Source organism: Triturus cristatus, chromosome 5_2 (genome assembly GCF_964204655.1).
Source record: "Triturus cristatus chromosome 5_2, aTriCri1.1, whole genome shotgun sequence".
NCBI lineage: Eukaryota > Metazoa > Chordata > Amphibia > Caudata > Salamandridae > Triturus > Triturus cristatus.
The window spans coordinates 169697762-169713442 of record NC_140588.1 but is presented as its reverse complement, the minus strand read 5'-3'; the positions used below and the strand labels follow the sequence as shown (position 1 = coordinate 169713442).

General features: G+C 43.4%; 1 protein-coding gene across 2 annotated transcripts in view; it reads left to right on the top strand.

Moving 5' to 3' along the window:
• The window catches only part of LOC146822748 (acid-sensing ion channel 1C-like), a 437693-nt gene that overhangs the window by 279784 nt on the left and 142228 nt on the right, over positions 1-15681 (top strand). For both annotated transcript variants that reach the window (XM_085606934.1, XM_085606933.1), the window contains exons 7-8: positions 1102-1193; positions 1564-1643. In XM_085606934.1, coding sequence (XP_085463060.1) covers positions 1102-1193; positions 1564-1643 — 172 coding nt within the window. The remainder of the gene's footprint in view (positions 1-1101; positions 1194-1563; positions 1644-15681) is intronic.

The following is a 15681-nucleotide window of genomic DNA, read 5'->3' as shown; positions in this document are numbered from 1 at the left end:
TGTTTGGTGTGTGTGGTGGAATTGCACCGCTGAAGTTCGTACTGTTCTTAGTTATGTGTGAGAAGCTGGTGACTGTGCAATTCTTTTTCCCAATGTGAGGATAGCGAGCACTGCTGTTACTTGCTTTGTGCCTGTTGTGATCTGCAGAATGCGTCTGGACCGGTGATGCTTTGTATGCGAGAGAAGCTTGAACCATTAACTTGCTGCTTCCTGTCTCGTGCCTGTTCTGCGTGTGAGGTGGAAGCTTGAGGAGCCATGGGGGCCAGATGTTTAGTGACTCGCAATTTGCAACTCGTAAAATGGAATGTACTGAAGTGTCTCAGACACATTTAGCAATTTTCAATGGGTTCGCAAATGACATGCCTCATCAATATTTATGAGGCTGGTCCCAATTTGCGACCCCTTGGGAATGTCCAGTACTCACAGGCATGGTGGCCTGCTGGGGTCAGCAGACCACCATGTCTGTGACTGCTTTTTAAATAAAACAGTTTAAAAGAAAACGGGATGCATTTAAAAAGAAAAATGAAATATTTCTGTTTCATATTTTAAGAGTCGGCAGCGGTCCGTGGGACCACTGCCTGTTCATAAGAAATATTTTCGCTGCACAACTCAAAGGGGAAGGGGTTCCCTGGGGACCCCTTCCAGTTTGCTACTGGCTTACCACCTACTTGTAGTAGGTGGTAATTGCGATTGTTTTGCGATCGCATTTGCGGTCGCCAAACAATCATACTGCCCCATGCCACTCACTATTTGGAAGTGACACACCCCTTCCTAATTATCACTCACAAACCCTTTTTTGCGAGTCGATAATAGGTTACCGAGTTGCAAAATAGGGTTTGTACATGCTACAACCCATTTTAGTTGTCGCAGACGGCCCGATTTCCTGTTTGCGACCGCTAAAAACAGTCATACATCTGGTCCCATGTTTCCAAATCATCCCGCTCTAACTGCGCTCTTCGGTGATTTGAAACAGGTGTGCATTGTATATTTCGACCCAGGCATGAAGTGAGTGGTAATCACTGAGCACGTGACAATGGTTGCAGAGGTGTGTTTGAAGGCGACGTGTTCTCAGTATCTGCCTCTATCTTCCCATCCATTTAGGGAGAATGTTTTAGTGCTCGACATTTTCTTCGAGGCCCTGAACTATGAAACCATTGAGCAAAAGAAAGCATACGAGGTGGCCGGACTGCTCGGTAAGTATCCTAAAACAGTTCTCTTCGCAGTGCTATTCTCACCCACAACACAAAACCTTGTACGTCTAAAGTAGATTCCCCAATACCCTGTATCGTTATATTAATTTTCCCCTCCAGATACTTATTCGTTACATAACACTGTTTTCTGGTAGAAGAGTGGGCCTAGACTACAACTCCCATAGTGCATCTGTTTGTTGATGAAGAGGCCAGTATTGGAAACTTAGTGGCCCATCTAAATGAATTCTTATGTTCTTACTAGCCAAAGACGTCCATACGAGTATTAAGGGCTGGGTTACTTTCAAGAGTAAGCGCCATGGCCTTGATGCTGTTTGTCTCTTTTGTAACTGCCCCCTTCTATCTCTCTCTACAGGTGACATCGGAGGTCAGATGGGATTGTTTATCGGGGCTAGTATGCTGACAATTTTGGAGATATTTGACTACTTGTATGAGGTACGTAGGAATTACAAGAAAACTAACAACTTTAAAGTGCCAGTCACAGTTCATGTAGGTTGGAGCATCCGAAGGAGAAAATTGCTATGGTAGAGTATTGGTGATGGAAATTCCATCAGCTAGTGTAAGGAATTTAGGTGGAATACACAATACACGTGGGAATTCTGCTGTATTTAGTGTTCTCAACCAGAAGGCAGATGGTTCCATCAAAGTGCCTTTCTCTGTCACTGTTGTACCCTGTGGAAATTCCACCAGTGCTGATGTACCATGGTAACACTTGCTATGGGCAGTGGAAATGTATTCCATACTGGGGGCTGCCATGCCGGAATGCGCATAATTTGTCTCTAATATTAGGCCTGGGCAAAAATTACGTTCCGCTCGCGGAAATTGCGAAAATTTAACATTTTCGCGTTCCGCGGAGAGCGCGGAAATGTCAAAATTTCCGCAATCCGCATCTTACCGGAAATTTTTTTCTTGCTCGCGCTGTAAAAAAATACATTCTCGCGTGCGCGCGATCGCCTTACCTGAATCCCCGCGTTCGTCGACAAGTTCTCCCGATCCGGTCGCGTTCCCCACGAGATGTTGGATTGTTGGTAGCCATTTGCACTGTCTCGCGACAGTACGCGCCCGCATTGACGGCATTCGTCACGCCATCACGTCATTCGTCGTGCGATCACGTCTTTCTTCTCGCGAGACAAGTGAAAACAAGATGGTCGCGCCCGTGAGCAACCGCATGGGTAAGTTGGCGAGCCGTGATCACACAGAAAATACCGCGAATGGGCGGGAAAAAAACGTCCGCGTCTTCGCGATATTTCCGCGTGTTTGCAGAGATTTTTAACATTTTCGCGATAGTTTGCGAAAGTGAATTTCGCAAATTCCGCCCACCTCTATCTAATATGCATGGTGATGCTACTTAGCGTGCTATGTAACTCACCCTGTAGTGCAAACGTCCGCCAGTCTTTCCGAAGTGGTCTTCCACAAGTCTACCACCACCAGGCATGGTGTGTTTGCCACTGAGGATGGGGTGGCTGAATCACCACCACCTTTGGCAAAGTTTGCATCAATGGCGTAGCTAGAGCTTTTGCTGCCCGGGCGGGTTCTGAGTTTGCCTCACAGTGATGATGACAAAAAAAGAAAGCTACCTTGCGCTCGCTGCTGCCCCCCAAAAAAATGCCGCACGGGGCGGAGCGCCCCACCCTCAACCCCAACCCCTCTAGCTTCGCCACTCGTCTGCATTGCACTCAACAGACCAGATCGCAGATTCTTTTGTATTTGCTGGCCGGATACCAGTCATATAACAACTTCTAAACTGGGCATCTAGATTGCCAGAAAAAACACAATTGTTTGGTTGATTCTCCGGTTTCACCCTTCTCTTAATCAGGCCCAAGCCTCCAAGTAACCTTCTTGATAAAGAGGAAGTGTTCTGCACTCAGATCACCACCATGCACAATATTTTCTTAATGTTATTTGTAGATTTTGTGTATGTTTTGTACATTGCCACATGATACCGAATTAAACCAACTTGCTCCATTAGTACATGCAGAGGAAACCAATAGAATGTGTTCCAGCCAGGCTTTTTGGGAGACGTCAGTACCATGTATGGGTCATCAGGAATAAAAGACAGTCCCTTTCAAATGCAAACTAGTTTGAAGACAGGCCCCCTCCATTTTACTTTCCACTCTCACATATTACATTCCAACACAAGATACTTCAGCATTTCGAAAGAACGTACCACATACACCTCCCCATTACATACCAGAAACGAACCTGTAATCACACATATCAACAAACACATTTTTAAGGACATGTCCATTTTTGCATGTTCACTTCCGCATTTTGGGACTGATGCTGCTGGTTTAACGATTCAGAGCGCACTGAGGCCAGCTCATCAGACCTCCATGCCAATGTTATAACCCATAACAAAGTGTATTTCCAATTGACTATGCCCAATTGTCAAGGACTGACTTACTTATAAGTCCCTAGTATATGGTACACAGGGCTTGGAAGGCAGCGTGTCCACCCAGGGCTGCAGCACTGATTGTGCCACCCTGTGTGTGACAAGGTACAAAATGGCTCCCAACCTGCCACTGCAGGCTGGAAGGGCAGTGGTAACACTGCTAGTTCGACTTTGCCATTTAAACTAATGGCAAAGCCCCCACGTTCCTTAGCAATAGATGCAAGTTACCCCTATGGATGACCTCTTAAGCCCTAAGGCATGGAGCGGTATATTATTAAGTAGGACAGGTATTTCCATATATGTCTTAACAGCAACACTTCAAAATTGTCATTTTGCTGTGGACGGGCTAGTAGCACCATTGGCTAACACAGAATTGCCGGTTGACTTTTGAATGGAACTACCTAGGTGGGTACTGTAAGGTATCAAATTAATCATGGCATTAAATCTGACTTGATGCCCAAGTCGATTTTAATTTCCATATTAATGAAATGCAACTTTTAGAAATTTGCCACTCTTACCCAGTTTTTCCAGTGGCCTTACACAGTCACTGGCCAGACAGTTTTCTGCCTGCCTGCCTGCCTGGGGAGAGGTAGGAACGACTCCTAGGCTTAGGAGCAGTAGCAGCTTGCTGCAGGATGAAGTGTTACCTCCCCTTCACAGGAAGCCACGCAGGGTGTTAGCCCAAAAGGCAAGCTTTAAAGACAAAGCCGCCTTTGGTGGGCAAATGGGGTTCACACTCCTGAGGGCCTACCCTTTGTTCAGGTAGACAGGCTGGAGATAGGGACAGAGAAAGGGAGACCAGTGCCCACACCGGTTTTCCTGTGGGCATGTAGCCCACAGGTAGCCACACCTCTAGGGAGGGCTACCAAGCTCCTAACATCCGAGGAAGGGTCCAGACAACTTGAGAGTGGGCAGAATAGTGCACTCTGGGATTGTTAGGAGCCACACATGGCTGGAAAGTCATCAGCAAGAGAGAGGGAACCAGGTAGCCCATTGGCTAGTGACCGCATCCTCACTGATTGCTCTTTCTGGGAATAAATATGGCACCCCTGGTACCTTGACCCTTAGGTCACATAAGAACTGGAAAAAGGACCGCAGAAGGACTGCCCTGTCACCCCCTGGACTGCACAAAGAGAGGCTGGACTGCACCTGTTGCACCTTGGGTTAGCAAACTGGCTCAGGGAAAGGTTGTGCCCCAGACCACAGGACAGACTCAAAAGAACAGTGGCTTGATCCCCTGGAACCCTTACCAGGATCAGCACAACTGAAGTAGCCCACAGTGCTTAAATGGTAGCCACTATGAAAGAATCTCTACTAACTGCCGCTGGGCACCCCAAAAAAACGATCCTCGATGGCCAAAAGTTACATCCGAGTCATCCAGACCTGGGAGTGCCATCTGAGTCCAGATTGCTCTCAGAGGAGGGACACCAGTGCACACTAAAGGATATTGCTAGGACTGTTGAGGATAGAGACCGGTAGCCCAGCTGCTAATGAACTTTTACGGTCTCAAAGAGGACTTCGAGGGACCCTAACCTCTGTGGCCAAAGTCGCCCCACCTGACACGTGGACGGAGAAATAACCGTTAAGGCACCCCTATCGACCGCACAGCACTCGAAACATCCTTGAGCATCTTCATCTCCTGCATTCACAGCATCAGGACCACTCCTTTGAAGTCTATAGAGACCGTGCTGTAAAGTTTGGAACTGGACTGGAAAACGCTCTAGTGGCCAGGTAACTGTCCAAATCTACACCATTGTCCCCTCCCGACCTTTTTCCTGTCGGATTTGGTTGTCCAATCCAGGCCGGTGTAGCCAAACACATTTTTACAAGCTTTTAAAATGTTTACAAACTTTAAAGTTACCAATGCTTGTTTGCGGTTGGATTAAAGATTACGTTTTCTTTAAAAATCTGTATCTCTGGAACCCTCTGATGGATTTTGTTCATCTTGCACCCAAAGAAATTACTAAAAATATATTCTATTTTTATAAATTGGAGTTGTGTAGCTTTCATATTTCATTGTCTGATTCTGTCAAATGCTTTACTCTAGTTTCTTTGTTCAGGCCTCGCTGCTCAAAGCTATCCCTAACCAGGGTTGAGCTTAAGGTTGTATAAACGAGCCTGACTGGACCCAAGACAGTTTTTGCAGGTGTATTCCATGGTAAGACTGCACAGCGAAGCCATATAATACATCCAAATCCCCACAGCTTTGTACAACAGTCATAAACCACTGATGACATTGAGCCCTAAAACCGTAATACCTCACAATAGCTGCTCTAATTCCCTCATCTGAAGGGAGTCTTGTGATCCTTAATTTTCCTTCAAACTTACATTCTATCTCTTTCTCCACTTACACCTCTTCTCTCTGTAACAAACATTTTAGGCTTGATGAAATTCCCACAGGTCCTTTTTTTTAACCATCACCAGCTCCACCACAAGCCTATGTTCGATTTGCCCTCGAAAAAAGGATGTTTTCTATGAAAACATTCTTCTCTCTCAGGGGATCTCTTTGATAATCATAAGCACTGAATAGTCCGGCCCATGTGCAGGGATCCTAGAGAATTTATTTTCAATATTAATTCTTAAGAGCAGATGTTCGCCTTTCTTCAGTAAGGCCTGGATAAGGGCTTAATTTATGAAAATGTTTTGCAGCCTATAAATTAGACTATATTGGCCAATTGCTTTGATTTTCATTTAAAAAAAGGGTTAATATATAATGTAAAAAAAATGGAAATTTAGCAGGAGCTGTGTAGATTGTCCTTATAAATCTCATTCACAAACCTTTTTTAAAGGAAAATGGTGAAGACGGAAGAGGGCAATGTAGACTTCTAGACTGCAGCTCTGCAGATATGTAAAGAGACTCAATGCCTTTAAGGGCTGACAGCCCACCATTATCCTATCATGCCCAGTAGCTGGTAATTTCCACAGTTCTTTTTTACGGTTCCTGGTGACAGGATCTGGAGCACTGAGCTCTGCTTTTTTTTGTTTTTTTCCTTCAAAAAGTTCTCAGAAATTTTTGGGAACCCCTTCACTCAACAGTTTTCACCATTTCCAGTGTTTGTCATTTTCTGACAGGATAATTATTTTTCTACTCAAATAAAATGCAATCTTTTTTTGACAAATGCCAAGCCTGTGGCAGAAAGAAGGCCAAATCAGACCTTCATGATGTGTGTTTTATCTGCCATTCTGAGTCACATCCCTGACAGATGTCAGCACTGCAAAACTTTTTCCAGGCATACCCTGTGAGATAGAAAGAAGATTCACCTTCATGGAGCTGAAGAGCAGCGCAAATAGCAGGAGGAGCAGTCTGAGCGACGGGAGGGCCAGTCCACTGCCAGGGCACTTCCACCTTCCTCTGAGGCCTCCCAAAGAGGGAGATCCAATAAGAGAGGAAATCTTCACATTATTCCAGGTTCAAGTCGAGGACATCGACGTTGAGGTGAGGTACCGTGCCTACTTGCTCACCGTCGAGAGCTGGGTTGACGTCAAGAGGGAGACAACATTCAATGTCGAGACACAGGAGGTAGACATCAAAGGATTCCATGACGTCGAGACACAGGAGACGCTCGATGTCGAGAAGTCTGTCAACGTCAAGACATAGAGGATTGTCATACGGTTCCTACTAATTAAGTGGGACTGTGCATTTGGACAACATATGCATCAAAATATGTGGACTGATCCATTGATATAATCAGAATATGTTGTCCCAATTCCTTGCTAGCTCACTGTGTGCCATTTGGACCCCTACACCTGACAGGCTACCGGATGGTGTCTGCAACCTCAGAACATGACCACTCTAATTTCCCCCCAGGAAATTGTAGAAACAGATCTACCCTTTTGTTCGTTCACTTGGGCATGTCCAAAGGAGGACACAAGAAATAAACAAATTGGCATTTCAAACATTTATTGAAGCAATTAGAATCTTGTGTAAAATACATGAGCTGCAATTATTATCAGAAGTAAACAAAGCATTATTACTAGCATTACAAGAACAGTGAAAAAATGAATAATTCAACCATTATAATTATTGCAGTGATTATATGAATATATATCATAATGGTACTCCTACCTAACACTACTATCCAATAGAGAGCATAGGGTGAAAGTGTTCTGCCAGATTGCTTGGAGCAAGCCTAACTCCCCATTACCTGTGTGTGATGTATCTGGAAGCCAGTCTGGTGTAGAATAGGTCGCCGTCCTTTGCAGGATAGAGATGAGAGACAGCAAGGCTGGAACTTAGTCATGGGCAAACGTCCAGGATAACCCAAGGAAGTACTCCTCTGGCAAGCTAGACTCAGAAGCAGTTTATATAACGAAAACTGGTTCCATTTTCACTCTGTCTGAGGTCTGTTGCTGGTGTTATTGTTTGTCTTTCCGATTCAGAGCTGTCTCTAATGGACAATAAAATGCAAGGGCAGCGTGCTCAGGGATTTTATCCTTGAAAAGACTAGACAGTGTTGTGATAAAATGCCTACGAAGAAATGTGCGTTGCAAGCAGAACACCTTCTGAGTATGTCATCATTTACGTGCAAAGCATGTAAAAAGTCCCAGTCTAAAGAGATGTCAATTTTAAACGTGTAAGTCAAAATGGATGCTTTTGTGCACGGGCCCTGTTGAACCTCACTACAGGACAATAGAAGTTGAGAAGCCTGTTAATGCATTGAGACCAAGAAGATTGCCATCAACTTCTGACTGAATATTCCAGGGTATTCTCGCCATAGTCGCCAGTCATTATTCCAGACTCTCCGCAGCCTTTTCCACCAACACCACCTCCTCAATCAGCTCCTTCAGTGCCTCCACCTCTTCCTCAGACAGAGGCACCTATGGTGGCTCCCTCTCCGGCAAGGCCTCCAGCTTCCCATTGGAGATCAAGGTCACCTCAGTTCATATCTGGCCATAGATCACATACAAGAGCAGCTTCAAGACATTGTTGTTATCATTCTTGGCACTCCTCATCGATACGCTCCTCTAGGTACACTCATAGATATCATCCTAGGTCCAGATCCAGAACTAGGTCACAATCCAGACAGAGGTCATTTTATTCCACCTCTTCTGATTCTGACGGATTCGCACCAGCCAAGGGTCTCGCCAGTTGATGACATCAACACGTTTCAGCAATCACTTGTACTAGGAGCTACAAAACTGAACATTACATTGCCTACTTCATCAATGGCTACATCATTGATTTTTTTAGACTCTTCACCAATGTGCAGCATCAAGACCCCTTCTACCTCCAGCTCCAGGTTTATTAGAACCAGCCACGGAACGTTTCCTTATGCAAGCTGCATCCAAAGCACCTCTGTCTAGGCTTCAAAAAAAATGTGTGCCTCCAGAGCAGGGCCTATTATTCTTGCAGTAAGATCCTCCTCCTGATTCAATTGTTATCTTGACTGCAAAAAAAGTTCATTCTTTTACCACTTTATCCACAGTACCACCAGACATAGAAAACAGGAAACTAGATTCAGTGGGACGCAAGGTATGTGGCATAGCTGCGACAACCTTGAAAATGGCAAATTCATCTGCCTTGCTAGGCAGGTATGACAGATCCTTATGGTACTGGAGCAGCAGCAGCTTGTTGAAGAACTCCCAAGACACCACAGAGAAGACTTCATCGAAATCATAAATAAAAGAAGGATGGTCTTGAACCAATTGATTGGCTCTGGGGCAGATTCAGCTTTGCTGGCAGCCCATGATTACTGTCACAGATTGACCCTCAGGCATTCTTGCCTTCGTCTCATGGCGCTCAAGCAGGTATCTTAGCAGAGAATACTTAATCTACCTTCCTCTGGTAACACCCTGAGAGTCATACAGATGATGAAATGGCCCCAATACAGGCCGAGATGGAGACCTAGAAGGCTGTTGATCTGGCGAAACATAAGGACCAACAAAAGCACCCTTACACGCCTTACGAAAGACGTTGTTATCGACAGAGGGATCATACCCCTCAGTGGTTGCAAGGAAGCCACCAACAGCAGCAGCAAAGACCTTTCCAGAAGCACCAAAGGCGTCAACCAAAGGGAAGGGCTGGGAACCAATCTGCCCAAGCAAGAAAGCCCCCTACAGGCACCAAACAAGGAGCCTCTGCTTTCACTTCTTTCGTTACCCTCTCCAGTAGGGGAAGTATTTCACAATATCAGACAGAGTGGAAATATATTACAAACAATGCCTGGGTTCTGAATATTGTACAGAATGGTTATTGTGTCAGATACACAAGTTCTCCACCAAAATCATCAAATCAACATCAGAAGTGAACATCCTTCTGCAGAAGCATGCGGTGGAGCTCATACCTCCCAAACAACGGGAACATGGATTTATTCCTGTTATTTCTTGTTGGAAAGAAAAGTCCCAAGAATGACTTCAGACCCATACTAGATCTGAAAGTCTCATACAAATAGATACGGAGAGAAACATTCTGAATTCTAGCATTACATCACATTTATCGTCAAATCCATCAAGGAGACTGGCTCTATTCCATAGATCTTCAGGATGCATACGTTCACATTCCCATAGCCAGTAAACACTACTAATTCCTTTTGGCCTTAAATTAGCCCCAAGAACGTTTTTGAAGTGCATGGCAGTTGTCACCGCACATCTCAGGAAGCTCAGAATATTAGTCTATCCATACCTAGACAACTAGCTTATCAACGCAACAAGCACAGCATCATTATTAAATAACTATCTCTATAGTTAACTGGATAGGCCTTCATGTCAATCATCAGAAATCAACCTCATCACCAGTTCAGTTGCTCTATTATCTAGGAGCAACTATCGATACAATAAAAGCATAAGTGTATCCTTCGAAGGGGAGGCTTTTATCCATAAAGTCTGAAATGTCAGTCTGTTGTGAAAGTCTTTCATCCAAAGGTGAGAAAAGTGTTATCTCTCCTAGGCTCATGGCCCTCTTGCATATTTCTGATGCCAAATTCCTGTCTCCACATGAGACCGATACAGGAGTGTCTGGAGGACCTGTGGAGTCAATACTCTGGCAACAGGGAAGACAGGATTACACTTTCCCTCAAATGGTGGTGCAAGCTGAAAAATCTCCTTCAAGGGATGCCTTTCATCAGGATGTTCCCTCCCAGACAATAGTGACCAATGCCTCTCTGTTAGTTTGGGGAGTGCACATGGATCAGCTTCAAATGCAAGGAACATGGTTCACAAAGGAAATTACTTATCATATCAACCTCCTGGAACTACGAGCTGTTCATTTGACATTTAAGTCTTTACTACCTTCCTTCAAGATGAAATCCCTTCTTGTTCAAACTGATAACACCGCATCGATGCCTATCCGAACAAGCAAGGAGGAACAAGGTCCAGAGCCTTGTCACTGAAAGCACAAACAATATGGAATTGGTTGCTAGCCAGGGACCTGAGAATCACTACAACCCATCGTTCGGGGGTAGAGAATGTTCAAGCAGACTCTCTAAGAAGGATTTTTCAAGAAAATCACGAGTGGGTTCTACATGATGATGTCATACAAAACATCTTCTGAATTGGGGTTGTCCTCACAAATATTTATTTGCAACCGCAGAAAACAAAAAATGCCCAAACTTCGCCTCGAGGTACTACCAACCAGGGACATTGGGGAATGGTCTATGGATCAACTGGTCCATCAAATTTCTCTACGCTTGTCCTCCAATTCCCCAAATTTCATCAGAAATCAAGCTGTCTTACTCGCCAGGATGATATTGATAACTCTGTTGGGGCTCCAACAGTGGTGGTTCACAGACCTTCTCCACATGTCGGAACATCCACACATGAAGCTGCTGTACAGACCGGGCCTTCTCATGAAATTCTGAGGTCAGATGGTTTATCCCAATCTCTCCTCTTTGAATTTGGCAGCATGGCTCCTGAGGTTGTACAATATGGACATTTACATTTACCACAGGCATGCATGAACATGCTCAAAGAAGCTAAACATCCATCTATGCATTCAGCTTACTTCTTTAAATGGAAGAGATTCTGCATCTGGTGTTCTGACAAGAACTTTAATACAACTACATGCCAAGAAGAAGCTGTACTTCCAAACATGCTACCTTTAGAAAATGTCCATCACAAACCGTTTTTTTCAAAGTCCCAGTTATTAAAGACTTTACAGAGGGTATAAAGAAAGTTTTCCCTCCAATACGCCGTCCCTCTCCTTCTTGGGTATTAAACGTAGGACTCTCACGTCTCATGGGATCTCCTTTTGGATCCATCCATAAAGCCTCATTAGAACAACTTCCTTGGAAGGCTGCTTTCCCTAGTTGCTATCACGTCAGCACATAGGTTTAGTGAGATTCAAGCTTTATCTTCTCTTGAACTATATACAGTATTCTGTAGTAGTAAGGTGGTTATGAGGACTCATCCGAAATTCTTACCCAAAGTTGTGATGGATTTTCACATTAATCAGTCCATTACTTTGACTACTTTCTTTCAGCACCCTTCCACTCAAGCAGAAAGAAATCTCCACACTTGAGATTTAAGACGGATCTTAAAATATTAGCTAGACAAAACAAAAGACATACACAAGTCTAATCAATTGTTTGGAAACTATAGCACTGCATGTACAGGTTTAGCCACGTCTAAACAATCTATATCCAGGTGGATAGTTTCATGCATCCTGTTATGCTACCAGAGAGCAAATAAAGTTCTGTCTGGTACACCAAAAGCTCATTCCACTAGAGGGAAAGCAAGTACAGCTGCTTTGATGAGGAATGTTCCTATTGCTCAAATATACAAAGCAGCTAAGTGGAAATTGGTTCAAACTTTTATCAGACACTATTGTTTGGACTCAGATGCAAAAACAGATGCTCAAGTAGGACAGGCTTCCCTGAGGAATCTCTTCGCCTAGCTTTTTCTATGGATCGTCTTTTTTCCCTCCCACTGCAGTTAATAGGGGTGGGCTTACTACTTTATTCAGTGCTTATGATTAGTAATGGAGCTCCCCTGAGAGAGAAGGAATGGTTTCTTTCCTTCAATCCTAGTCTTCTTTCAGGAGAATCTCTATTGAAATCATAACCAACCCACCCTCCTCCTCAGTGGAAGAGACAGCGACGATTAATAGACATTCTTTTTCCCTAATTAGTAATACTGTTTTCTCTGTAAAAATAACTGAGGTAACTGCCACCTACTGGGCAAGATGGGATATTGGTTGGCTGTGAGCCCATAAAGACACATTTTTTAAAAATATCTGCAGAGCTGCAGCCTATAAGTCCACATTTTCCTCTCCCTTCTTTACCATTTCCCTTTAAAAAAAGGTTTGCGAATTAGATTTATAAGGACAAATTACACAGCTCCTGCTAATCTGAAAATTTTCCTAGTTTTTTAATTATCTGTTAACCCTTTCTTTAATGCAAAGTAAAGTAATTGGCCAACATAGCGTAATTTATCAGCTGCAATACATTTTAATAAATTAATGCTTATCCTGGCCTTACTGAACAAAGGCGAACATCTACACTTAAGAATATATATTGTAAAGAAGTTATCCAGGATACCCTCAAATGGACAGGACTATTCAGTGCTTATGATTTCAATGGAGATTCCCCTGAGAGAGAACTAGGATTACAGGTAAGAAATCATTCCTTCTTCTTCCCACAATTGTTCTACCCTTCCAGTCTTCCTTCCATCGACAGAAGCTTATCTAAAATTCTTTTCTTCAGACAGTTCACAGACAGAACCCCCTTCCATGTTACAAGCGTATTCATCTTCCACTCCAACCACACTCTTAAAAATGCATACGAACTTTGACAGCTTGACCTACCTTCCTGTTTCTATTGTCATTATCAGAAGGCATCTAAATCTTGACAAGTATCTAATTGCAGCTGCATCATCCTTCAGTCTTTTAAAATCCCCCCTTTTATTCATCTAACTTCTCATCTTTCCCGCAGACATGTGTACTTTATCCTTAACCTCCTCACATAAGCAACTTGTCTGCAATTCTAGTTTCTTAGATTACAGCAAGATACCAATTTTCTATCAGGTGTACGGCTCTTAATAATTTAAATTGTGACTTTCCTGTAACAGAATGTGCAGTGGTTCTGTATAAAAAACAATTTGCCTGCAAAAATATTTGCCAATATTTGTCATCCATTTGCCAGTTTCACAACTCTCTGCAGTGTTTCAACTCATCCAGTGGCTTTTGGGTGGTAAAATGCAACCCTCCTGTGTCTAATGGCACAACATGTCAGAAAATCACATCTCTTACCTGTAGGAAATTATATCCCTTCACCTGAAAAAAATTATTCAAAGAACCCTTGTCTACTGAAAATTTCGATCCTCAAAATACTTTGAACAATAAACAGTAAATATCGGTGTAAAGACTTCACTCTATGGCACTGCTGAATAGGGGCAACATGTTGATATCCAGTGTTATCCATGGATCAAGAAGCAAATCTACTTTACACAGTGGAACCTTACAACCCTTAACTGCATTATAGAGTTTATACATGGGGTGCTCTTGTTTGTCAGTCAAAGCGTCTATGCTCAACATTAAATGTACTTCCAAGCTTTTCTTTTTGTCCTCGACATGCCACTTGTCATTCATATGACCAGTGGCCTAACTTTTAACGTATTCCAAGAGATGAAATAAGCTTGTTGCCAAGGACCAGTTACCAGTGCCCTCTGCATTTTATATACTGTTTGCTCTTTTCTTATTCTCTTCCTATCCTCGGGCCATCCACCCTCCATATTTTCGATATGTTCAAACACTCTTCTGTTATTCTTTCCATCATATCTTATCCTTACACGAAAATGCCTTTTTACATTCACATTCCTCTGCTACCTCTTCTACCACCTTCTCTTCCAACAGCAATCTAGTCTTACCACTACCCAGGCTCTTGTTCTGCTCTGCAATATATTCAGCTCAATATTGAGCTATATATAATTTAGATGTCAATCAGACCAATCTACTGTCGAAGTATTAAGTCCTCCAGGTGACACCATATTTCCCATTGGTCTCTGAATCACAAATATATCCTCAGATAAAAATGCAATAGTGTTACATCTCCCATGTGTAAACCAACAACTCACAGTCAATTACTGTTAGACCTGTCAGCAGTAGCATTGTCTTCCTCCAAACATTTTGCCTACTTTCCTCCACTTTTTGTTGATTATTTTTTTGTTGGCCTTAGGACTCTCTGCACTTTGCCACTGTTAACTAGAGCTAAAGTGTTTGTGCTTACTCCCCTAAATATGATTTGATTGCCTTACACATGATTGGCATATTTAATTTACATAGAAGTTCCTTGTAGATTGGTATACCATACACCCAGGGCCTGTAAATTAAATGCTACTAGTGGAACTGCAGCACGTATTGTGCCGCCCACTTAACTAGCACCTCAAAACATGTCCTAGGCCTGCTATTGCAGCCTGAATGCAGTTTTAAACTCCCAGTTCAACTTGGCAATATAACCCCTTTGCCAAGCCTTAAACCCTCCTTTTATTGCATATAAGTCACCCCTAAGGTAGTCCCTAGTAAGCCCATAGGGTAGGGTGTATTGTATTTAAAAGTTGGTCATGTACTCTTAAGTTTTTCATGTCCTGGTAGTAAAAAGCTCTCGGAAACCCGATACCTTTGGGTCAAGTTCGCACTTTATAAAACTCTAAAAAAAAAAAGGGGAATGAATGGGTCTCTGAAGAGGCAATGCAGGATGGAATTCGGACTGACATATTTTTAGGTTTCGCCTAGACTGCTCTAGCACTGTCTCTGCAAGAATTTTGTTAACATACAGTGGGCTTACAACCCACCCATAGCTTACCATTTGTTAGTTTCAGCGTTGCTCTTATTTGCTTTGTTCCCATTTGTCAAACCATACGATCGTCACGTCCTCTTCTTGTGTTTGGCCCTCCCCTGGAGCATGGATCAAGTACAAGCTACAGTTTTTGTGTTCAAGCACTCCATATGAGTGCTTCTGATTTAAGTCCGTCTCCCATATTCCTGTCCATGTAGTTTCTATTCCCTCCCACCTGGCCTCCTTTAATGTTGCCTATTTTACCTTCCCTCCCTTACTGTGGTCTAAGCCCCTGCACTCTACACAACTGCACTCTACTCTGCACCACTCGACTGTACGCCACTGCTCTTTACACCATTGCACTCTATGTCAC